The sequence below is a fragment of the Mesoplodon densirostris genome, chromosome 1 (genome assembly GCF_025265405.1).
Source record: "Mesoplodon densirostris isolate mMesDen1 chromosome 1, mMesDen1 primary haplotype, whole genome shotgun sequence".
Taxonomy (NCBI): domain Eukaryota; kingdom Metazoa; phylum Chordata; class Mammalia; order Artiodactyla; family Ziphiidae; genus Mesoplodon; species Mesoplodon densirostris.
Window position 1 is genome coordinate 49,257,614 of NC_082661.1, and position 25,553 is coordinate 49,283,166.

The 25,553-nt window shown below is 48.5% G+C and overlaps 1 protein-coding gene across 3 annotated transcripts in view; it reads left to right on the forward strand.

The window, feature by feature from the left end:
- ARHGAP22 (Rho GTPase activating protein 22) overlaps positions 1–25,553 on the forward strand; it is a 166,423-nt gene that overhangs the window by 98,611 nt on the left and 42,259 nt on the right. For 2 of the 3 annotated variants that reach the window (XM_060078687.1, XM_060078845.1), the window contains one exon: positions 20,182–20,358. In XM_060078687.1, the coding sequence (XP_059934670.1) occupies positions 20,182–20,358 (177 nt within the window). The remainder of the gene's footprint in view (positions 1–20,181; positions 20,359–25,553) is intronic. The other variant, XM_060078768.1, reaches the window with a different exon arrangement.

Sequence of the window (25,553 nt, forward strand, 5' to 3'; positions counted from 1 at the left end):
TCTTGGGTCTGTGCTTTTCAAGCAGCTGGGCTTGAGCCCGAGGTGGGGATCAATTGGGAGGGGGGTGAGAGGGGATGCCACCAGCATTTTAAAAAAGTGATACTTACAATTACAAAGTGATTTTTATTTCGTCTAAATGTGCAGTTTCTGGAAACAGTGAGCAGGGTGTGATGGGACTTGGGACACCCCCTCCTGCCACCAGCAAGGGGTCCAGTACCTGCCTAGGCTCTACTTATGCCCCCGGGGGTAGCGGGGCTTGGAGCCCCAGAAGCTGAGCCTTGTTCTTGAACTTCCTCTGGATCACCACCAAGACCAAGACAGATTCCGAACCCAGGCGTTCGTCACCCCCCCTTCACCCACGCCTCTGCTTCTCCCCCCCGGACACCTGCCAGAACTGGGGAACAGGTCCTTTCCACCTCTGGACCCACTCATGCCCTCCTGGGTGCACTGAGATACACAAAGGACCTCAGGACTTTTCCCACCTTGGGGCCTTTGCACTTGCTGCCCACCCCCCTACCCTCTACGCCTGGCCCAGCCCTTCTAGTACACTTAATTCTCAGCTCAGGGACCCCCTGAGATGGGCCTTTCCTGACCCCCTGTTGAAGTAGCAAGCCCACCCCATCTTTGCGGCAGTCGCCCCGTCTGTGCTCCCTCCCTCCTTGGTTTGCTCCCTCATCCTTTGTCTGGCTCCCCTGAGAGTAAGCTCCAGGAGGGCAGTGCCTTGCCCTCCCCCTCACCTGTGTGCCCCCTCCACCCCACCCCTGTGCCAGGCACACAGTAGGGCCTTGAGGAGTATCTGTTGCCTCATTGAGAGAAAGGGCCTCTTTACACATGCTGGCTAAGCCAGGCCCAGCCTGCCTGAGGTCTCCTGCACCAGTCAAAACCCCACAGAGAAGATGGGGTATGGGGAGGGGGGCATGGAAAAGGGATGTTAAAGCCCCTGGTACCACATGTGACCAATGGTGACTGGAGCATGGGTCCCTACTCCCCTTTTGTCCCTGGGCTGGCAATTCTGCTCCATAGTTCAGGAGGCTCTGCACTAACAGTGCCAGCAGGATGTAGGCCCCAGGTCCCCAGAGGGTGGCCAGCACCACCTCACATCCCGGCGGGCCGTCCCTCCTTCCTTATTTTACTTCCCGCCCTGCTTCCCAAGCCCACTGCCTGCACACAACCCTTCGTCTCTGGCTTTGGTTTCAGGGAACCCAGGCTAAGACACGCAGTGTGAGGGGGAAACATTCTCAGAAGCAATGTGAAGTAACAAAAGAAGTTTCCTGCAGTTAATGACAGCTCCTGTTAGCCCACAGTGCTGCAGTCATTCATCTAACAAGTGTCCACACGCCTACCTGGACAGAGTTCTCCGTTAGGTGTTGGGAGAGGTGCAGGGGTGCATTGCAGACCTCAAGAAGGCTTGGAGGGGAGATCCAGGCTGGTGGGAACCTGGCGCTGGGAGGATACTGAGGAGAGTCTTGGATGCAAATCAAGGTTCCATCGTTTACTAGATCCTAGGGCTTGGCCTCAGCTTCTCCTGCACATAGTAGGGGTGGTAATGTGATCAGAACATTGACTTCCTAGAGTCCCTTAGAGGGGTGTCCCTCTTTACAAGCAGTAGCAGTGTGGGGATGGCAGTACTAGTAAAGCTGCAGGGGGGCGTCCTTGTTACGTCTCTGCAGCTGATGTTGTTTGTGACATTGTAGAAATTAACCCCCCAGCACACACTCATGGAAGAGGTTGAATCTGACTGTGTATAAGGAAGCGAGCGCAGAGCAGGCGCTTCATAAATGTTAGTTCTCTTTTCCTGCCTTAGAATAATGAGTTAAGCTAATGGTCACTGAGCATAAATCACATTTTTTCCCCCAGTTCAAAGTGCCAGGCCCACCCCTCCTCCCCCATAACCCCCAACCCTGGAACAATTCAGAACCTGCTCTTCATCTGACAGTTGGCATATTCCATTTTCATATGTTGCTATTTTTAGCTTATTTTTTTTTATACACAGAAGTTTATTTTTAAATGGGCACGGGTTGTGGGGGTGGGGTGGATTGCCCTTACAATCAGTGGTGTTTTCCAGTCCTGTTCCGGCTTCCCTGGGAGATCAGGAGACAAGAGGGGGCCAAGTCAGGCCAGGCCCAGAGCCAGGCGAGCTGAGCTATTGGTGGCCCTGGGAGGTGGCCCTGGGGATACAGTTCTCATAGTGCCGTCTAGCCACCCCACACCCCACCCCCAACCTCCCCTCTGGAATCCCTCCTGTGCTGAAGTTGCAGGTTTGCATTTGTGATCATGGTTGAAGCCCCTCTCCCCAACCAGTCTGGGACTCTTGGTTTTGTCACTGCTGTGTCTCTAGCACATGGCACAGTGCCTGGCACGTGGTAGACCTTTAATACACATTTTGTGGAAGGGGGAATGGGATAAGGAAGACTGGGAGTGGGTGAGGGGGGAAGAGTTAGGGAAGGTGAAGAAGTGGGGTTATTTGAGCTGGGTCTTGATGAATGAGTAGGAGTTTACCAGGTGGACAAAATGAAAAAGCATCCCAAGAAGAGGGAACAGCATGTGCAAAGACAGAGAGGCGTGAAGTACATGGTGTATCCCGGGAACAATAAGTAGGACGGAGTGCTTGGTGGGTCCAGTGAGGTGGGGAGCAGCTGGCTGGGCTAGAGAGGGCTCCTCAGCTGATCACGGAGGAGCCCCAGTGAGAAGCAGTGAGTGGGGACATTTCCTGGAGGCAGAGAAGAGAGGCTGTGGTGTGGAATTTTTACCAGGCAAGGGAGAGACCTGCCTTGTATTTCAGAACAGACCCTCTGGCCAGGCCCAAGCATTCCCCAGCTGACCCCAGCTCTTCCTTCACCTCTGCAATTGTCCCTGTGAGAAAAATCAGAGCCCCAGTTTTCCCACAGGGTGCTGCCCCAGGCAAGGTCAACACAGATCCCCTAAAAACCCAAACATCCCCCGAACCACAAAAGATTTCCCAGGGAGATGCTGTTTTTGAGAAATGAAACTCCGCTGTGGGGATGGGCTGGCAAAAGCGGAACTTGGAGTGCAAACCGATTGGAGGACATTTGGGACATCTTCCTAACTTAAAAGTACTCAAAGCACGGGGCAGGTCTGACTGCTCCAGGGCCAAACCAGGAGCTATCACTTCTCTTAACAATGAAAAGCAGCAGTCTTTATTCAAGAAAATAACCTGTGCCTGTGAGAACACACAGGCAATAACACACAGGCAAGCACTTCAAAGAGCCTGTAGCGGGAAGTAAGCCTCATATTCCTGAGCCCCTTGCCTCCTCTCCTGAAGGCCCCTTGCCTGGGTCCCTGGGTCCTGCTTGTCCTTCCAGAAATGGGCCCGACCACCCGCCGCCGTGTGTCCACATCACTCTCACACAAATGGCAGCATGTGCTTCACACTGTATTTTGCTTTTTCCACATAATAATGTATCATCTCATATCACATAGTTCCACCACCTTCTTCTTTTGGATGTACGTCGTTTATTTAACCAACACATTATTTATTTAACTTGATGGACAGTTAGGCTGTTCCCTGTTATTCTCACTGTCTCCTTATGCACATGTGCAAATTTATCTGAAGGATAAATCCCCTAGGAATGGATTGGTGAGTCATTTAAGATTTTGATAGGTATGTCGCGGTCCGCGCGTGGGTTGGAAGAAGAATTTCCAGACACAAAGTATTTTAGACAAGAGTGAGTTTATTGAGAACAAAGACCAGAGTTAGTGAGGGGTGCTGCAATTACAGCAAGCGGACTTCCTGATAGACCAGGGAGAGCTGACCCCCTTTGTGGGCTAGTAGCCAACTTTTATAGCCTCAAGACAAAGAAAATTCCTGCTGGCAGGATGGCATTAGGTGATTGGTCAGGGTGCTACAAGGTTGCTACATGGTGATTATTTTGTCTACTATGGAGTCGGGGGCTGTCCCGTTTAGGTTAGGAGAGCTCATGGCAGCCGTTGCTATGGGGGCTCCCTTAATTCCGGGGTTTTTGTCCTGTGTCCTTGATGTAGGGTGTCCTTGATGTGGGGCTCCACAAGATACGGTAGGGCCCCCCGATCCGTGGTTTTGCTTTCCGTGGTTTCCTTCTCTGTGGTTTTAGTTACCCGCGGTCAACTGCAGTATGAAAATACATTAAGTGGAAAATTCCAGAAATAAACAATACAAAAGTTTTAGATCGCCGCTCTGAGCAGCAGGCTGAAATCTTGTGCTGTCCTGCTCTATCTCACCGGGAGGTTAATCTTTTTGTCCAGCGGATCCATGTATACATATTCCCAGCTACCCGCATCTACGTATACTTAGCAGCTCACTCGGTTATCAGACTGTCGAGGTATCGCATTCACGTCACTTTTGTTACAGTATATTGTTATAATTGTTCTTTTTTATTATTAATTGTTGTTAATCTCTTATGGGCCTCATTTATAAATTACGCTTTATCGCCGGTATGTATGTATAGAGAAACATTGTCCCTATAGGGTTGGGCACTGCCCGCAGTTTCAGGCATCCGCTTGGAACAAATCTCTCGCGGATATGGGGGGAGGGGCGCTACTTTGTTGTCAGATTATGCAGCGCGAAGGGGTTGTGGGAAAATCTATATTACCAACGTGCTAGGGCTGTCCACTTGCTTCATTGTCCGCCCTGGGCTGGTGCCTCCGGCTGTGAGCCCCACGCCCCTTGGTGAGCTGGTCGCCCGGCTCTGAGCGACTCTCAGGTGCCAGCGTGCCCTCCACGCCCGTTTTCCACTGTGCGCAGCCTGAAGCCCACCGCCCACGCGTGATGTGAGGTTTCCTTCACTTGCCACTTTATATTAAGTTCTATTTTCATCTAGTTTTTAAAATAGGTAACATAGTTCAAATATCTAAAGGCCAGTGCCCGTCTCCCTACACCCTTTTCTCCTAGCCATCCCCTTTCCTCCCAGAACTGCTGCTCCAATGTCTTTGTCTCCTTCCAGAGATATTTTGCACAAACAAGTATATTTCTGTCCTTCCTCCCTCCCTCCCTCCCTTCCTTTGCAAAAATGATACCGTGTTATTCTTCCCTTTACTTTTTTCACTTAACAGTGTCTAGCAGAGAACATTCTGGGTGTAAAGTGCATTCTCATTTTTTTTAATATCTGCAAATCATCACATTTGATGAATGTCTATTCCTCTCCTCTCCTTGTCATTTGTCTTTTCACTTTTCTTTGCCATGAAAAGGTTTTTTTTTTTTTTTTGCATTTTATTTTATTTTTTATACAGCAGATTCTTTTTAGTTATCTATTTTATACATATTGGTGTATATATGTCAATCCCAATCTCCCAATTCATCCTGCCTTGAAAATATATATATATATATTTTTTGGCAGTATGCGGGCCTCTCACTGTGGTGGCCTCTCCCGTTGTGGAGCACAGGCTCCAGACGCGCAGGCTCAGCGGCCATGGCTCACGGGCCCAGCCACTCCGTGGCATGTGGGATCTTCCCGGACTGGGGCACGAACCCGTGTCCCCTGCATTGGCAGGCGGACTCTCAACCACTGCGCCACCAGGGAAGCCCCCTTGAAAGTATTTTTAACTTTCCTGAAGTGAAATTTTCTTTCGTGGGCTCTGGTTTTGGGGTCATATTAAAAAGACCTTTCCCACTTTGAGATTACACAAAATTTCTCCCACAATTGATCCTGTTACTTTTGTGGTTTCATTTTTTAATCTTTAAAATCATTGATACATCATGATTTTTTATTTTGTTGTAAGATGTGCTATAAGGATCCAACCTGATAATTTTTCTCCAGGTGGCTATCCAATTGTCCCTATTCCATTTATTAAATAATTCATCTTGTACTCACCCATTTGAAATAACTCCTTAATTCTGTTCCAGACTCTCAAATGTGTTTTGAGTCCATCTGTTCACGTTATGCCGTACCATGCTGTTTTAATTATTATAGCTGTATAATTTACCCTGTTTTAATAATTAGTAGGGCTGGTCTGACTTCCTTATTTTTTTTCTTACAAAAATTCATTTGCTATTTTTGCTTATGACTTTTGAATCAACTTGTCTAATTTAAAAAGAAATGCTATTCATACTTTAGTGTGTTACGCATTATGGTATGCATTTCTATTACTTCTAATTTATAAATAGTGATTTCTGTATATTAATTTTGTGTCTGGTACCTTACTGAATTGTCTTATTGCTTGTAATGGTTTTTCAGTTGGTCAACTTAGGTTTTCCACACATATAAATAATAACAGCGATAATAATACCACCACACCCTCCCCTCCCACTTTTATAGTTTTATGTTCTCTCTCTAATCTAATCGCACTGGCAGATACTTCCAGGAAAATGTTAAATAACACTGGTGATGGTGGACATGCTTGTTTTGTCATTGGTTTTGATGAGAATGCTGCTAGCATCTCTCCACTAAACAGTGTGGGGACTTCCCTGGTGGCACAGTGGTTGGGAATCCACCTGCCAATGCAGGGGACACGAGTTCAAGCCCTGGTCTGGGAAGATCCCACACCGCAGAGCAACTAGGCCCGTGCGCCACAACTACTCTTCCTGCGCTCCAGAGCCCACGAGCCACAACTGCTGAGCCCGCGTGCTGCAGCTACTGAGGTCTGCGCACCTAGAGTCTGTGCTCCACAACAGGAGAAGCCACCTCAATGAGAAGCCCACGCACCGCAGCAAAGAGTGGCCCCCACTCGCCGCAGTTAGAGAAAGCCTGCGCGCATCAACCAAGACCCAATGCTTCCCAAAAATAATAATAATAAAAAATAAATTAAAAAAAAAAAAATTAAACACAGTGTTGGCTTCGGCTACATCTGTGTTGAGGAAGGATCCATCTATCCCTACTTAACGTAGAATTTCAAAATGGATGTTGAATGTTGTCACATGCCTTCCAAGGTTTCTCTTGGACCCGGGCTGCAGGTCCACCAGTGCACCTCAGCTAGCCCCAGACCTGCCCTTCCTTGGCAACTCCTGGGGGAGCCGGTGCAGCTCTCAGCTGCCTGGGGGCTCTCGTCTCTGGACTGGGATGCTTTCTGCAGCAGGAAGCAGAAAAGCCCACCTAACAGGCTTAAATCAAAGGAGATGTGTTATTCTCACAGACCGAGAAGCCCTGAGGTAGGCAGCTCCTGGGTCAGTGATTCAGGGTCTCAGTCAAGTTAGCAAGGGCGTGGGCCCCCTTCCTCCCCTGCCCTCCTTGGCCTGTTAGCTTTGCTGGCTCGTCAGCATGGTCACAAGATGACTACCAAACAGCCCAGAGACAGGCAGGATATGCCGCCTTGATGAAGTAGGGTCTCTTTGTGGGGTCCTTCTTAGAAGTCGTGAAACCTTTCTCAGAAGAGCCTCCAGGGACTCCCCTGTGTCTCAGAGGCTGCATCTTCCAGTCTTAGCCTGTAAAGTATAACTGTTTTTCATTTCTTTAAAAATCTCCTTAATGTCTCATAAGCGCTCATTTTCTAGTGGCTACATATGATTCCATCTGGTTCATGTGTGCACTCTCCTAAGCCATTCCCCTGTTTTGGCCATTACGTGGCTTCTGACGTTGTACTGGGTTCAGCTGTTGCCTGCCCATTGGAGCGTTTTGAGCTCCCAAACACTCCGGGTGGGGCTGTGGCCAGTGCCTTTCTCAGCCCAATTAGAATTTCACTTCTGGTTCCAGCTCATCAAGAGGTGTGGTTGAAAGCTCAGAGTCGGTTCCCAGAACCCTGCAAATGAGAGGGCAGGGGTCATGGGGAGGCTACAGGGAGTCCACTGCGTGCTGACTGCTTGGGGGAGAGGGCTCTAACTCTCTGCCTGAGACTGGGGGAGATGGGTGCACTTTTTCAAGGTGTCAGCAATTTAATTTCCTTGATGGCTCTGGCCCTGGGGGAGGGGGCCAGTGAGGTTCTTAATGTGGAATATCTAGGGGCGCCGCAGACAGCCAGGCACCCAGGACACTGTTCAGGAGTTTCACTATTTGAGACAAAAGACATCTTTTCAGCCAGCTCAGCCCCAGGAAGAGAGAGGCCAACATAAGGTTTTCATGTGCCCCAGTGTAGTGACGTGGGGTGCAGTCTGTGCCGGGACAGGGGTCTCTGCTTGTCTGGTCCTGCTTGAGTGAGCTTTCTCCCTTCTTCACCAGATCCTGTCTTCCTTCTCAGAAAACAGAGCCCCGGGGGCCCAGGTAGATATTATGTGCATGAAGCTTTGCGCAGGTTGAGGACCTGCCCTGGGGTTTACATCCTTTTTCCTCCAGGCACAGTACAGCAGCCCTAAGGGACAGACTCCAGAGAGCCCTAAAGGAACCGTAGGGACCTGAAGTCTCTGTTTCTCTCAGCCCGTCGCCTCCCCTCCTGACATTCTGCCCTCCAGGTCTCCCAGCTCCCGGGCCATCTCTCCTCCCCAGTGACAGACAGTGACAGAGCTGGGGCACCTACTGCAGTGCTGTGCTGGGGATGGAGCAGGGTGGGGAGGGTGAGGAGCATTTATGAGACTCTGGGCCCTGCAGTCGCCATGACAACAGAAATGCACTGTGATTTAGTTCCCTTGGCAGGAGCATCTGACAGGCAGGGCAGGTGGACTGCAGATGCCGGACGACCTGGGCTTCGTTCCTGTGTTTCCAGCAGTCCTCTTCCATATCCATTTTCCTCTGGGGTGCCTTCTTTCCCTACGTGCTCAGAGGTATTTTGTGGCACACATTTAGGCCACAAGACAAGCCTTCCCATACTTTCTTAGAGTCCCCGTGTCAGGTGACTGCCCAGCGCCCTCTTTACTCTCTCCCCTCCACCTTCCCTTCTCTCCTTTTTCTCTCTGCATTTATGACAATAAAAAAAGGCATCCAGAAGTGCAGAGGTGGGTTGTCAGCCTCCTCACATCCCCGGCTGAGGGCTGTGGCAGTGGAGGGCACACAGATGACATCCTGTCCCTTTTTAATAAGATACTAGGTCCAGACCACATGCAAGGGGGTGATTGTCCAAGAGTGTGAATACAGTACCAGGAAGCAGGGTTCACTGGGGGCCATCTTGGAGGCTGCCCAGCACAGGGATGGAGCCAGGAGGACAGACTACAGCCAGACTGCCTGGGTTCAGATCCAAGACAGGTTGTGAGTGGTCAGCACTTTAGGAGACCAGTTGGCAAGTAATTTCCCCTTGCTGACCAGTTGGGAAGCGCCACTGTAATTAGTCGTGTGACCTCAGCCAAATTACTCAGCCTCCCCCAGCCTCTGTTTTCACATCTGTAAAATGGGTATCGTAATTGTATCACCTTATAGGGTTGTCCTGAGGATATGGAACTGAGATATGCAAAGCTCTTAAAACTGTACCAAGCATGGGGTAAACACCCAATAAAACTTGAGTGTTTTATTAAGAGAGATTGCCTGTCACTTGCACAGAGCCCTTCATGTGTCCCCACAGTGACCACTGCCAATCACTGAACTCCCGTCCCTTTCCAGGCACTGGACTAGTCCCTGGGGATTCCAGGAGGCCAAGGGAGGCAAGGTCTGCTTTCATGAAACTTACATGCCTTTAGCAGAGACACAATAAACAGATATACAAATAAATAAGCTAATTTTCTGCTGTGCTATAGTCTATAGAGAACAGAGTGGGAGAGTCATTGGGCAGGAGGGGCAGTTACCTGACAAATGTTCTCACTCAGGGAAGTTTTCTCTAAGTGATGTGTGAGGTAAGGTCTGAAGGTGAGAGGGGGCCAGCTCTGCAAGGAGCTGGGGGAACAACATTCCAAGAACCTGAAAGTGCAGAGGTTCTAGTTGGAAGAGGGTGAGCTTGAGGAAGAGAAAGGGACCCAGGATGGCTGATGGCATTAAGGATGGGTAAGTAGGAGGAGATGTGATCAGGGGACCTGGACGCCCAGGGTCACATCAGAGTTGGATTTTTATTCCAGGAACATTAGGCCCTCCAAGGAGTTTTTGTTTTGTTTTGTTTTGTTTTGTTTGTTTTTTGCGGTACGCGGGCCTCTCACTGTTGTGGCCTCTCCTGTTAAGGAGCACAGGCTCCGGACGCGCAGGCCCGGCGGCCATGGCCCACGGGCCCAGCCGCTCCGCGGCATGTGGGATCTTCCCGGACCGGGTCATGAACTCGTGTCCCCTGTATCGGCAGGCGGACTCTCAACCACTGTGCCACCAGGGAAGCCCCCTCCAAGGAGTTTTAAGCAGATGTGCTTTGCTCTTAGTTGACTGCTTTTCTTTGTTGAAGGGATGGGTGGACTGATGGACCGACGGCTGGATGTATGGGAGGGATGGACAGATAAACATGTGGCATCAACACAAGCGCAGCCTCCCTCCCTGTGCTCTCTCACCAGAGTTTGGTGCTTGCTGCCTGCGCAGCCCTTTAGGATGGTATCTTCAGGGCTGCCTGTGGTCCAGGCTCCTGACACTGTGCCCTGGGAGGACTGAGTGATGTAGGAGAAGCAACCAGGCTGGGCAGGGGGGCTGTCTCAGGCTGTTTGTCTCTGGGATCAGGGATACACCATAAGGGTGAAGCTGATTTAATGAAAAGAATCCCAAACTGCTAAATCCAAATCCTGCTGTGCCATTTCCCGTCCGGGTGGCCCTGGGCCACTGGCCGCTCCAGCTGCCCTGTCGTAACACAGGCATAGTGATGGTTACAGAGGGTATAACAGCACTTAGGAAGTATGTGCAGGCGTCGTGCCCAGCTCCTGGCTTCCTTGTCTCATTCAGTCCTCACCCGAATCTCGCAAGTTAGGTCCAGTTATTTTGCTGATGAAGAAATGGAAATGTAGAAACATTATGTGGCCAGTAAGCCCTTACATTTTATCAACCTTCTCTCATGTATTCATTTAATCTCCACCAACCAGGTGAGGTAGGCTCCCCTTGGAGAGGAGGACCCAGAGGCACAAAGCTTGTGGCGCTGGGAGTCCAGCCCCGTGCTCTCGGTCCTAGAATATAGGGGAGGGACTGTGCAAGGTGGCAGGCGCTTGGGACCTGCCTTGGGATTTCCATTGTAGGAAACCCAGGCAGGCCATGCACCAGCTGGAGGGCCCCGCAGGAACCTGCTGTTCCTCCTCGCCCCGCCCCGCCCGGGTCAGTCCCGGCTTTGGGGCACTGAGAAGTACAGAAGTTCCCCAGGAGAGACAAAAAGTGTCTAGTCCCCAGCCCACGGGCAGAGCGCACAGGCAGCCAGGAGGCGGCTGCACCCTGGAGCTGCCAGCACCTCGTTTGCCTGGCATCCGTCCCTGGCCTGGGTGAGCTTGGCTGCCCCTCCTGCCCCCAGAGCCCTGCCAGTTCTTGCACCATGCCTTTCTTCCTTGCCAGGCATCTGAAGAGGAGCAGGCAGCTGCCCAGGGGTAAGTGAACAGCCAGGGTCAAGAGCAGGCCGTAGGGACACCAGACTGGGGGATGATTAACCCTCAAAGGGCAAGTGGCATTTGGTGGCTCCAAGCAAAAGAAGTTGAGTGAAGGTGAGTCAACAGGGATAGGTGGGAAGCTTGGACCTCTGCTCAGGTTCAGCCCGGTGCAGCCTGGCAGGCATGGGCGGGGAAGGCCAACCTTGGAGACACTGCAGAAAAGCCCAGCCGGCAACTAGGCGTTGCCCAGAGCTGGCCACACAAACACACACACAGAGTCTCAGGAAGTCTAGGGATAGTGGGCTCTCCCCTTCCCCTCCAGCCCTAGTCTAGGCTGTCTGAAAGCTGTCCAGTCCTGCAGCCACCAGCTACATATGGCAACTGAGCACTTGAAATGTTCTTAGTACAAACTACACCCTAGGTTTTGAAGACTTAGTACAAAAAGTATATAAATATAATATCTCAATAATTTCTGACTATGTGTTGAAATGAATGATACTATTTTGGATGTATTGGGATAAACAAAATATATCATTTAAAATAAGTTCACCTGCTTCATTTTACTTTTTTAATGTAGCTACTAAAACATTTGAAATTATCCATGTGGCTTGCATTATATTTTCATTGGATTACGCTGCTCTGGACAGCTGCAACCCCATGCTTGGCCTTCACCCTTGGAAATCCAGGTGTTGGAGGCCTCCCTGGAGCTCCCTGCTCCCCTGGGCAGCCTGTAGAATGACGGTGGGCCCTGTGACACATCATACATTGCAGCTGCTGTCACCTTTAAATAGTGATTTCTTTTGATTTTTGAACATTTTCCATAAATCCTGGGCTTATTAGGTATCATTTGATTAATTACATCAGAATGACAACTTTTTGACCTGAATGTCATAGAAGAAGTTCCATGGGCTATAGTGGTTTACAAAATGGTCTCACAGATATCATTTATTCTTTTTTCTTTTTATTATGAAAATTCTTATACAGAAAAGTTGAAAGGTAGGAGTTTTTGTCCTGGAACCCCTGCCAGGATCTGCTGCATTTTGGAGTCACCTCCTCTCCCCCAAATCCCTTGCGTTGGTGGAAAGAGAAACTCAAAAGAAAGTTCTTAAATCCAGGAGCCCAGAGGGGACTAAAGCCCAGCTGGGAACAAGAAAAGCTGGGCTGGGACCTGGCTGGGTCATGTAGGGGCCGGTCCCCTTAAACAAGCCACAGGCTGAAGTAGTGAGCACAGAGTGGGGTCAAGGTTAGGAATCAGGCTGCCTGGAGTCCTAGTTCGCTGCTTTTACTGCTTGGACATGTTTCTAAACATCTCTGGACTTCAGTTACCTTTCCTTTCCTTTAAATGGGAATAATGACAGCACTTCCCATCAGCTTGTTAACATCATGCCTGCCTCAGAGTGGGTGCTCTGTGTGTGCCAATCACCTTGGTGCTGCTATTGCTATTCTTCCATTCATCACAGATTCCGTGCACACCCTCCCCATGCCAGGCACTGCTCAGTGTGCTGGAGTTGCTTATAAAACAGACAGAATGGGGGCAGGCTGAAAATAAACAGTGTAAATAATCATGTCATATAAACACATAAAATATGTGTACTGGATTGTGATAAATGCTATGGAAAGATTAAGGCCAGGAAGGGGCCCAGGTTGCAGTGGGTGATGTGGATTGAGGTTTCAATAAGGGTGGTCAGGAAGGATTCCCCAAGAAGGTGACACTTGAGAGAAGACCTGAAGGAGGTGAGGGAGAAAGTCATGGCAGTGTCTGGAAAAATGGCTTTCCAAGCAAGAACAAGCGCAAAGGGAAAGCAAGTGCAAAGACCCTGGGGCAGAGGCGTGCCCAGCTGTCTGAGGAATGACAAAGAGCAAGGCAGAGAGCAGCAGTGAGGCTAGAGGAGTAGCCGGCAAGAGGTCAAGAGTCCTGGAAGATCACCGCATGGACTTTGCTGAGAGGGGGGCCACTGCGGGATTTTGAGCAGAGGTACGTGGGCTAGTTTGGGGCTTAACTGGGTCACTGTGCTGCCATATTGAGAACAGGCAGTCGGGGGCAAGGTAGGGAGCCTAGAGACCATGCCAGTAAGCCAGAGGAGAAGTGAAGGTGGCTCGGACCAGGTGGGCCAGTGAAACATGGTCAGATTTTGAATATGTTTTGAAGGAAGAGCCAGTAGAATTTGCTGATAGGAATGGATATGAGACAGAGTGGAGTTGAGAAAGTGTCTGGTTTCCACTTGAGTAACTAGAAGGTGGAGTTGCCCTCACTCGAGAAGGGAAGGGGTGGCAGATCTGGAGATGGATTTTGTAGCTGGTAAGTGGGAGATGGCTGGAGACATCTCAGTGGAGCTGCTGGGTGAGGACACAGAGGGGTCTGGAGGGCAGGGAGCGGTGAACCTGGAAGTCATCTGCATAGGGACGGCAGTTAAAGCTCTCAGACTGGATGAGCTCACCCGGGGACAGTATGGGTCGGTATGGGGACAAGGGTAGGGAAAAGGCCTAGCGACTCCCAACTTTGTGCTTTGGGCACCTGGTTGCCCAGCACTAAGATAGGAGCACAAGAGGAAGCTGGTGTGATGGGTGAGGTAGTGATGATTTGCAGACAAGCCATGTTGTGCCTATGGGATGTCCCACACCGGTAGAATCATAAAGTCATTTAGACTCAAAGGAAGTACAGATCTCATTGCTCTTTATCAATGCTTCTCAACTGGGGGCAGCTTTGCCCCCCAAGGAACATTTGGCAACATGTGGAGACTTTTTTTTTTTTTTGTGGTATGCGGGCCTCTCACTGTTGTGGCCTCTCCCGTTGCGGAGCACAGGCTCCGGACTTGCAGGCTCAGTGGCCATGGCTCACGGGCCCAGCCGCTCCGCGGCATGTGGGATCTTCCCGGACCGGGGCACGAACCCGTGTCCCCTGCATCGGCAGGCGGACCCTAAACCACTGCGCCACCAGGGAAGTCCGTGGAGACATTTTTGATTGTCAAACCTGGGAGGGAGGGAGAGGCTGCTACCGGCATCCAGTGGGTAGAGGCCAGGGATGCTGCTAAACATGCTGCTATGCACAAGTCAGCCGCTGCCACCCTAGTGTAGAATTATCTGGTCCAAAATGTCATTAGTGCTGAGGTGGAGAAACTCTGCTCCATACTGGATTTAACTGAGTGTGATAATAAATGTGAACATTTAGAGAGTGCTTGTTAGTTGCCAGGTGCTAAGCTAAGGGAATAGCTCATTTCATTCTCCCAAAAAGGTAGGCACCCCCACTTTCTTCACCTTACACGTGTGTGCCTGACATTTGGGGGAAGTTAAGTCCCTGCACTCCACCTGGTGGATCTGAGCATTCACCCAGGTCTAGTTCTCAGCACTGTTCAGGACGGCCTCAAACAAAGGGGTATTTGGCAGGATAGGTGGAAACGCAAGAAAAGGGAAAAACCAGAAACAGTAACAAGAGACCCTCATCCTTCATGATGCATTTCTTCCTGAAATGTTTGCTGTTAGAATTTTTTTTCCTTAACTAAAGCTAATACTAATCTTTCCTAAGTAACAGAGGACAAGTGAGCGTACACAATTGAATGCTATAGAAAATCGCAACATTGACTTTGATGACCTATCTATTTTATCTTCCTTGCATTCCCCTCCACTAACATAGAGGAGGTTTTCTATTGCAAAAAGAATGAGTTTATAGTTGAAAACACCTGGGTTTAAATCCTGGCCCCTCCATTTGTTTGTTTGTGAGCTAAATGTTTAACTTCTCTGAGCCTCAGTTTCTTCATCTGTAAAATGGAGTCAGTAGCACTCCTTCCCACAGCGTTTATGAGGATTAAATGTGACTGTGCGTGTTAACTGTCTTGCACAGTGGTTTACGTATAGTGGGCCCTTAGAAGTGGTTGCAGGACTTTCACTTCTGGATAAGATCGGTGGACTGATTTACTATCCCACCTAAAACAACCCCCCCCCCAAAAAGGACAAATAATATGAAACTGTTTTTCAAGGTACTAGACATTAGGCAGTGAAGGACTGTGACACCCCATCCCCACCCCAGCAAGAGATGGGAAACAAATGAGGCAAGCCCTACACGTGCCCTAGCTTACTGGCTTGAGAAAGTTTTCAGGCTGTGATGCAGGAAGGGGAAACCCAGGTGGAGCCCAGTGGACTCCACGAGTTAAAGAGACAGCTGGGGAGACCAAAGCATCTTGAGTTTTCAGGATAGAATACCAAGGAGGAAAGTGCTGCTCAAAGAGAAACCCCCTTGGGAGCTCATCACCACATGCACATGAGGACATTACCTGAGGCTGAGGAAAGAACCACTGGAAAGGGTTAGAGGCAACACTGAGCGCTCTGACACAGGGCAGGAGATAGTGCCTATTTCCATTGGACTCCTGGGGCATTGCCTAGCATACACAGAAGGGTTTTCTTTCAGCAGTGGGGAGTTATTAGCTCTATACTGAGAACCCTGGACCCACCAAATAAATCTTAGAAACAAAATCTGTAAGAACAAGTAGACAGGAAGTCAGTAAGGATATGGAAAATTAAAAAAAAAATAAAACTGTCAACAACTGGACCTAATTTATAGAACACTCCACCCAACCACAGCAGAGTAATTTTTCTCAGTGCAAAGAGAATGCTTAGCAAGATAGACCGTATTCTAATCCCAAAACAAGTCTTAATAAATTTAAAAGGATTCAAATCATACAACATATCTTCTCTGAAAGCAATGGAATTAAATTAGAAATCAATAATAGAAAGATTTCTGGAAAATCCCCCAAATTTGGAAATGACACATTTCTAAATAACCCATAGGTCAAAGAAGAAGTCCAAAGGGTAAGACATTTTGAGCTGAATAAAAACGAAAAAACAATATACAAATGTTGTACATGCCTCTAAAGTAGTACTTAGGGGGGCAACTATAGGACTAAACATTGTAAGAAACTAGAAAAATAAGACCAAATTAAACACAAAGTAAACAGATGAAGAGAAATAATAAAGATCAGAGTGTAAATCAATGAGATACAAGTTGGCAAACTACAACCTGTGGGCTGGCTCCCTCTTTTTTTTTTTTTTTATGGTACGCGGGCCTCTCACTGTTGTGGCCTCTCCCGTTGCGGAGCACAGGCTCCGGACGCGCAGGCTCAGCGGCCATGGCTCACAGGCCTAGCCGCTCCACTGCATGTGGGATCTTCCCGGACTGGGGCACGAACCTGTGTCCCCTGCATCGGCAGGCAGACTCTCAACCACTGCGCCACCAGGGAAGCCCCTGGCTCCCTCTTTTTGTATACAAATTTTTGCACAGACACAGCCCTGCTCTTTCACTTACGTATTGTCTATGGTTGCTTTCTAGCTGCAACAGCAGAGTAGGTAGTTTTGGCAGAGACCATATGGCCTGAAAACCTAACATATTTACTATCTAGCCCTTTAAAAGTTTGCTAATCAGAAAAACAAAAAGACATAAAGTCAGTAAAACAAAAAGCTCTTTTTTGAGATTAATAAAATCAGTAAGCCTCTAGCAGAACTGATCAGGGGAAAAAGGAAAAGACACAAATCGCCAATAATATAAATGAGAGAGGTGACATCACTACCAAATACTAAAAGGATAATAAGGGAAATATTATGAACAACTTTATGTCAATATATACAACAACTTAGATGAAACAGACAAATTCCTTGCAAGACACAAACTGCAAAGCTCACTCAAGAAGAAATAGGTGTATATGTTATAGAAATTTAATTTATTAAAAAACCTTCCCACAAGGAAAAGTCCAGGTCTAGGTAGCTTCATTGGTGAATTCTATCAAATATTTAAAAAAAATAGTAACTCTACACAAACTCTTCCAAAAATATTGAAAAAGAGGGAATACTTACCAGCTTATTCTGTGAGGCCAGCATTACCCTGACACCAAAATCAGACAAAGACATAAGAAAAGAAAATGGCATACCAATATCCTTCATGAATATAGATGAAAAATTCTAAACAAAATTTTAGTAAATTGAACCTAAAAATAATAAAAAGGACAATACATCATGACCAATTGGAATTTCAGGAATGAAAAGCTAGTTTAACATTTGAAAATCTGTCAGTGTAATTCATCATAATAGCAAACTAAAAAAAAAAAAGTGATCTCTCAATAGATAAAGAAAAAAGCATTTGACAAAAGCCCAGTATCCATTTTTGATTTTAAAAAAACCTCTCAGTAAACTGGAAATAGAAGAGAACTTCCTCAACCTGAGAAAGGACATCAACAAAAAACCTACAATAGATATACTTAATGGTGAAAAGTTGAAGGCTTTTGCTATAAGATCAAGAACAAGATAAGGATGTCTACTCTCACCACTTCTATTCAACATCGTATTTGAGGCTCTAGTCAGCGTGATTTGACAAGAATCAGAAATAAAAGGCACCCAGATTGGAAAGGAAGAAGTAAAACTGTCTTTATTCGCAGGTAGCACGATCACCTGTGTAGGTGCACTGGCAAGTCAGTGGGGAAAAGATCGTCTGTTCAACAAATGGTGCTGGAACAACTGGACATCCATGTATAAAAGGATGAACTCCAATCCATACCTTGCACCATATACAAAAACTAACTCATAGACCTAAAGGTAAACCCTAAAACCATGAAACTTCTAGAAGAAAATCTAGGAGAAAACTTATGACCTGGGTTATGCAAAGATCGTTTAGATACAAAACCAGAAAAAATGGATAAGTTGAGCTTCATCCAAATTAAAAACTTCTGCTCTTGGAAACACACTGTTCACAGAATGAAAAGAAAAGACACAGACTGGGAGAGATATTTGCACAGCATATATCTGATAAAGAACTTGTATCCAGAAGATGTAAAGAACTCTCAAAACTCAATAATGAAAAATGAGCAACCTCTTTTAAAAATGGACAAAAGAGTTCAACAGATGTTTCACCAAAGAAGGCACATGGATGGCAATTAAATACATAAAAAGATGTGCAACATCATTAGTCATTTGGAAAATGCAAATTTGAACACAGTGCTGTACTCCTACACACCCATTAGAATGGCTAAGAGTAAAGAGACCGGCCATACCAAGTGCTGGTGAGGAACTGGAAGAACTGGAACCCTCATACACTGCTGGTGGCAACATTAAGTGGTGCAGTCACTTTGGAGAACAGTTTGTGGCAGTTTCTTAAAAAGTTAAATATACATATATACAAATACACATAAATAAATATACATACATGAAAAGTACTTGAAAAGTTAAACACACAGGCTTAGAGCAGGACCCTGGGCGGGGGCACAGCTGGACATGAGAGCATGTGTCAACCTCTGGGCAAGGTGGATCCAGGTTTTGTAAATGAAGCTTATATGACGTGGGTGGCCCTCCTTAGGAAAAAGAATTGAAAAAAATGAGAAATTCCAGTGAGATACAAACCTGAGTATTCATTTAGGACAAACAAGTAACCACAACAAATTCTTAGAGCCATCCATCTCCAGGTCCCTTTCTTCTGAGTCATCTGGAGATGTTTTTCCAGAAAAGCATACATGGAAAAGCTTCCTGGCAACACCTGGCTTCCCTTCCCCACATGGAACACTCGGCCACCCCAGCCCTCATGGTCCACGTTGAGTGGGACCCTAAAGATGCAGAGCCGCTGTCCCCTTCTCAGTGGCGGTGCCCTTGCCCCGTGAATGACCACGCAGCTGCCCCAGCTGTGGGTACAATCTTTGTTTTCCATCGGCCTGCACTGTCTCTTGGGCTTCAGGCTCTGCTGTCTCAAGCTCCCTTCCTCTCCACCTCTCCACCGCTGCAGTGCTGCTGCCCAGTTGCTGCCTGGGCCCAAAGGAGCTGGGCTAGTGTGTGTATATTGCGGGGCTCAAAAGGCATCCTAGGACCCTGGCGCACCACTCTCCTGAGCTTTGGGCCCCATGGGCCCCTCCAGCCTGCTCTCCCACTACCCAGCTTCCAGGCCTCACTTGTGGCACTCCTCCAGCAAGGATGCACCTCATCCCGTGCTCCAGCACTCAGAGCCGTCCCCTCGGTTTCCCCAGTCCTCAGCGGCCTTGCTGTGACCACTGTCAGCCTGACCCCAGCAGGTCGCCTCGTTCATGGGGAATGGGGAGAGCAGGAGGGTGGGGTCCCAGTCGCAGCCCAGAGCTGGGGACTTTGAATCCCTGGCTCTGCCACGTATTAGCTGTGTGAATTCAGACAAGTCCCTTAATTACTCTGTGTTTCAGTTTCCTTGTCTGTCAAATGCAGATAGTAATAGTACCTCGCTCGGAGGCATTGTGAACATGAAAGAATCCTAGGAGGGCAGGTGGGTCTGTCAGCTTTGTTAACTAGAAGAATCAGGCACCACTCTAGTTCACTGGAAGGCCGGTACCAAGAGGTCAGTAAGCACTTAACCCCTGTCTGGTCTCTGTCACTGGGCTGCGGGCCCCAGCAAGGATCAGCCTGGGTCTCACAGTTCTTCTAACTGTCATCCCACCCCCTTGGGAACACGGATCTCTGCGACTCACCCCACCAGCAGATAAGCCCAGTTAGCTTATAGTGACATAAGTGACATATAGCACATAGTGACATTTAGTTGTGCATTTAAGTTGTGTGAAGTTGATTTAAATAAAATACATAGCGAAGCTCCTCTGGCATCCGAACTTCTCTGAGCTGGTGCCACATCTGCATGCTTTTTCCTACTAGTACCCCAGGATGATTTTAATGCTGTGGAGAAATAACAAAGAAGACTAAGGGAGAGAAAGAAACCCAAGAGGGCCCCAAAGCCAGATGTGGGATGTGGGATGTGGGAAGGGGATGGCCTGCCAGTATAGAACCAAAAAGCACAGCTGTTGCTGAGTGGATTTTGGAGAGAGGAACTTCTCACACCCCAGGGAATGAAAGCCAGCTGTGGAGAGAGCCCTATGGGGGAGGCCCCCCGTGTCCGCCGGGGTCCCTGCAGTAAGCCTGTTCTCCCTGTCTTGCAGGTGGTGCCGGGGAGCGGGAGAAGGTGCCGGCCAACCCCGAGGCGCTCCTGCTCATGGCCAGCTCCCAGCGGGACATGGAGGACTGGGTGCAGGCCATCCGCCGGGTCATCTGGGCCCCGTTCGGCGGAGGTACGGCCCGTAGCGCGCATGCTCACCCTCTAGAACCCTTGCCTCCAGGTAATCACGCCCCTCCCCCCTGCTCTGAGCCTGCAAGATCCCTCTCGCTCAGGTCTTGCTGGCTGAGTCCCACGCTTCCTACTGCAGACAGGCAGTGTCGTCCTCTTCTGCTGTTGGCCCTCAGGGGTCACCCCTCGGTGGACTAAGCAGGTCCTTGCAGGGGAGATTTGGGCCACTTTTCAAAAACATGCCCTCCTCCGACTGGATAGTCCTGGGGCTTGTGTGTCCTTACCTCCGTGTGTCCAGATCCCTGCGGAATGCTGGGTGTGTATGGGTGGTCTACACTTAGGCCAGAAGTGGACACTCAGGGTCATATCGGATGGTGAGGTACCGCGTCCTTCCCTCTGTTGTGGCTTGTGGCCCCTGCATGGCTCTCTGTCCCTGACCTGAAAACAAAGGTCGCCATTTACTCACCTGCTCCTTTATTCTACACTTTTATTGGTGCCTAAAATGTACGGAGTGGTATTCCAGGTGCTAAGAATTCAGTGGGAAACCAAAGAGAGGATGCTTCTGCCCTCCCCTCCCCCTCCATTGTCCTGGGGGAGACAAACGATAGGCAAGTAAAGGTGACTCGTGATGTCCAGTAGGGAGAAACGCAGGGAGCAAAGTGGAGCCAAGTGGAGGGTGGAGGGGGCAATGTGTCAGGTGTTGTTCATTAAGCCAACTTAATGAAGTCACCAGGAGATCCAGGGGATGCGGGGGAAGAGCATGCAGGCAGAGGGACCAGCGAGTGCAAACGCCCTGGGTTGGGAAAGGGCCATGGAAACACGAGGACCCTCAGGAAGGCCAGAGGGTCTGAGGGAGTGAGGACAGGAGGATGGAGGACCTGAGGCCTTGGGGACATAGTGGGGCTTCCAGATTTTGTTGTAAATTGATGGGGCACCAGGGAGGGCTCTGAGCAGGAGACAGACACAACTTGATTTATATTTATAAGAAGAGTCATCTGGCTGCCGTGTGAGGGGTGGGTCATAGAGACAAGAGCGGCCGAAGCAGGCTGGGCCAGTTGTTGGACCCGGGTGCGGGGCCTGGGCGCGTGTGGAAGTGGAGGAGACCGTGGAGAGCGGTCAGCTGAGACGTGTTCTGAAGGTGGGGCTGCAGGGTTTGCTGATGGTCTGGACAGGGGGCGCAGGAGAAAGGAACGCCGCCGCCCAGCTGTGCAGGTGCCATCTCTGTAGGTCGGTGTCCCTGCGCAGTCATCACGAAAAGGGCTTTTAGAAAGGATCACCATGTCAGCTGGGCTGGGGCCACCAACCCCCAGCTAAGCGTGGAGAGGGGCCTTTGGGCCAGCTGTGTTCTGACCACATGAACCACGGACATCCTCTCTCTCCATGTTTCACAGTGTTTGATTGATGCACCATCCAGGCAGGGGCAGAAGCTCACCTTTGGGGGCCTCCTAAATGGCTCCACACTGTTAGCCATGGCCTCCCTGCCCCCTGGTGATCATGGCACCTTTGACCCACAGCCCCAATTTAATGGCCTGGGAAAACCCAAGCCCACCCAGGAACTTCTGCAGCCTCCACGGGCTTCCTCTGGTGCAAGGTGGTTGAAAGTGACCCAATGGCACAGAATTGAGCCCAGACGCCCATGCCTCTGGACTTGGATTTATGACAGGTAGCACCTCTGAGCACCAGGGAAAGGAGAACATTGCCATGATCTTGGCTAGCAAGAGACTCTTTAAATGAGTTACAAAAAGCACCAAGTATTTAGCAACAATACTATGGAGAAATAAACACAATTCATTCTTACCACAGAAAACTCTACAGCAGTGAGAATGAATGAACTACAGCTCTACCCAACAGCATGCATGAATCCTAAAAACATACTGTGAGACTAGGGCAGCCCAAGAACGTGCTGTGATTCTATTTACATAAAGTCGAAAATAGGGCAGAAGGAAACCATGTTATTTATGGGTAAATAATTAGGCAGCAAAAATATAAAGAAAAGCAAAGAAATGAATGCCGTAAAAGTCAGGATGGCAGGCCTAGTTACACAGGTGCTCATTTTATAATACTCTGCATCTCTGTGCATATGTGCTTTAAATACTTTTTGAATGTCTGCATATTTCACTACATAAAAAATCAAAAACTAAATAAAACAGAGAAAGGAGAGAAACTAAAGGTCAAAGAGGCTGAGTAATTTGCCCAAGATGACACAGCTAGTCAGGAGCAGTGCTGAGAAACAGAGGCAGATGTTCTGACCCCAAAGGCTGTGCTTTGTCCCAGCCCATCCAGGGCACTGTCACGTCATGTGTGGTCTACCTGTACTCAGTGTGCTGGCTCCCTGACCCACACACGTGCCTGTCTGCCTGTTTTTCTCTGTCTCTCTGTCTCTCTCTGTCTGTCTTTCTCTGTACTTGCTAAATGGGGACCATTTGCAGAATCCCACATAGAAACCAGATTTGCCCCGCCCCCGGCCTCTTTCCCCAGCATTTATCAGACTTCTCAGGCTGTGTGCTGTGTGCCGAAGAAGTCACAAGAATTAAAACAGGAACCACCATCAAAGGCGCTTATCTCCTTTCTACCAGAAATATAGAGGAAAGGCAGAAATCCCAGGGGTTGGCGGTGGCAGACATGTCCGGGCAAGTTTGGCACTTGAAGGGGGTCTCCATCTGCCTCTGCAGGTTTCCTGGCAAAGCTGTTATTAGCCTGGGTTCCCCTGGAAAGGAGGCTTAGAGGATCAGCCCTTCTTTCACTGCTTAATAACGGAGCCCGTGAGCCCTTTCAAGCATATTTGTTCTGGCAGAGAGTGGCCACCTCTGACAGGCACCAATGGGCAGCATGCCTGCTGCAGTCAGGGGAGAGCCCAGGCACCCCACAGAGAAAACGCCGGCCAGCGGGGCAGGGGAGCCGGTCACTGCCGATGGCCTGCCCAGGGGTGGCCCTGATGGAGTGCCTCGTGTCTGGGCATTCATTCAACCAGTCAGTCATTCACTCGAGGATGTGTTCTGGGGGCTGGTGACACAGCAGTGAGTAGGACAGACAAGGTCCCCTGCCCTCGTGGGGTGTACATTCTAAGAAAGGAGACAGACAGCAAGCAAGTAAGCCTGGTGTAGGTTAGATGGTAGAGAGCGCAGTGGAGGCAGATGAGGTGGAGAGGGCAAGCGGGAGTGATGGGGGCTTGGAGTTTAGTGACATTTGAGTAAAGGAGATGAAGGGGTGAGTTACACATATATCTGGGCCGAGCGTTTTGGAGGCAGACGGCGGGGGTTGGAAGAGCAGCAAGGAGGCCAGTGTGGCTGGAGCAGAGTCTGTGAAGGGGGAGAGAGGCGGTAAGGGCTGGTAAATCAGTAGGGCCTTGTCACCGTGATGACTCTGGCTTTTCCTCTGAGCGAGGTGGTGTCATTGGCAGGTCTTGAACAGAGCAGTAACCAAGCCTGACTCAGGTCCCAGCAGGATCCCTCTGGCTGCTGTGTTGAGAATGGATGAAAGAAGCAAGGACAGAAACAGGGAGACTAGTTAGGAGCTCGTTACACAATCGTGCAGGTGAGAGGTGATGGCGGCTTGGCTCAGGATGGCATGGGTGATGAGGAATAATTGAGTTCTTGATATATTTTGAAGGTAGAACCAATAGTATTTCCCCTACTGGAATGGGTGAAAGGTGTAAGAGAATGAGAGAAGTCAAGGGTAATTCCAAGGTGTTTTGATCTAAGCCAACTGGAAGGATGGATTAGCTGTTAACTGAGATGAGAAAGAATACAGGAAGTGCAGTTGTTTGGAAGGAAGATGCAGAGTTCACTTTGGGGCTTATCCTGGGATACATGTTAGAGGCTCAAGTTTAAGGTATCACGTAGGCAATTTGACATTTACGTCTAGACACCAGGAGAGAAGACTGGGTTGGAGAGAGACTGTGGGGGCCATTGACACCTAGATGGGGTTTGAAGCCATGAGGCTGGATGAGACACCATGGAGCTAGTGGAGGGACAGCAGAGGACCAGGGCTGAGCCCTGTGCTGCTTCCAGGTAGGAAGTCAGGGAGCAGAGGAGAAGCCAGCACAGGGGATGAGGAGAACCAGGAGCAAGTGGGGTCCCTGAGCTGAGTGGAGAGAGCATCTAAGAGAGAAGTATCTGTGCACTGCCAGTAGATCAACCAGGAGAGAACAGATGGTGAGCACAGTCCATGGTTGACTTGTCAAGGGTGGTTTTGGTGGAGTCCTGGGAGTAAAGCCTGATGATCGTGAGTATGAAAAAGGATAAGAGGAGGGGAATTGGAGTGTGATCATAGCCAACTCTTTCAAAAAGTTTGCTGTAAAGGGAAAAAGAGAAATGGGACAGTAGCTGGAGGAGGGAGTCAGGTAAAGAGAGAGTTTTGTTTATTTTTTTAAGTTGGGAGACAAAACAGCAATGATGGTACAGGTGAGGGAGAGAAGAATCGCTGGAGCACCGGTATCTTTTGTGGGTATAGATGGGAAATTCCTCAATAAAATACAAAGAAATTGAATCCAGCAATATATAAAAGGATTATAACCATGACCAAATGAGATTTATCCCAGGAATGCAAGGGTGGTTTAACATCTGGAAATTAATTAATGGGATACATCAATAGAATAAAGGACAAAAACCACATGATCATCTCAATCAACTCAGAAAAGGCATTTGACAAAATCCAGCACCATTTCATGATTAAAAACATTCAACAGTCTAGAGGTAGAAAGTAATTTTCTAAACCTGCTAAAGGGCATCTACAAAAACCCCCACAGATAACATCATGCTTAATGGAAAAAGACTGAATGTTTTTCAGGAACAAGACAAGTATTCTCGCTTTTACAACTTCTATTCAACATTGTACTAGACCAGAACAATTCTAACCAGAACAATTAGGCAAGAAAATGAAATAAAATGCATCCAGATTGGAAAGGAAGAAACAAGTAGTCTATTTGCAGATGACATGATTTTGTATATAGAAAGTGTTAAGGAATCTACTAGAAATCTATTAGATCTAATAAAAAAAATTCAGCACGATTGCAAGATACAAGGTCAATATACACAAATCAATTGTATTTCTATACAGTAGCCCTGGGAAAACTGAAAATGAAATTAAGAAAACTTCATTTATAATAGCATCCAAAAGAACAAAATACTTACCAATATATTTAACAAAAGAAGTACAAAACTTAATACTCTAAAAATGACAATACATTCTTGAAAGAAATTAAAGACCTAAATAAATGGAAAGATATCCCATGTTCATGGATCAGAA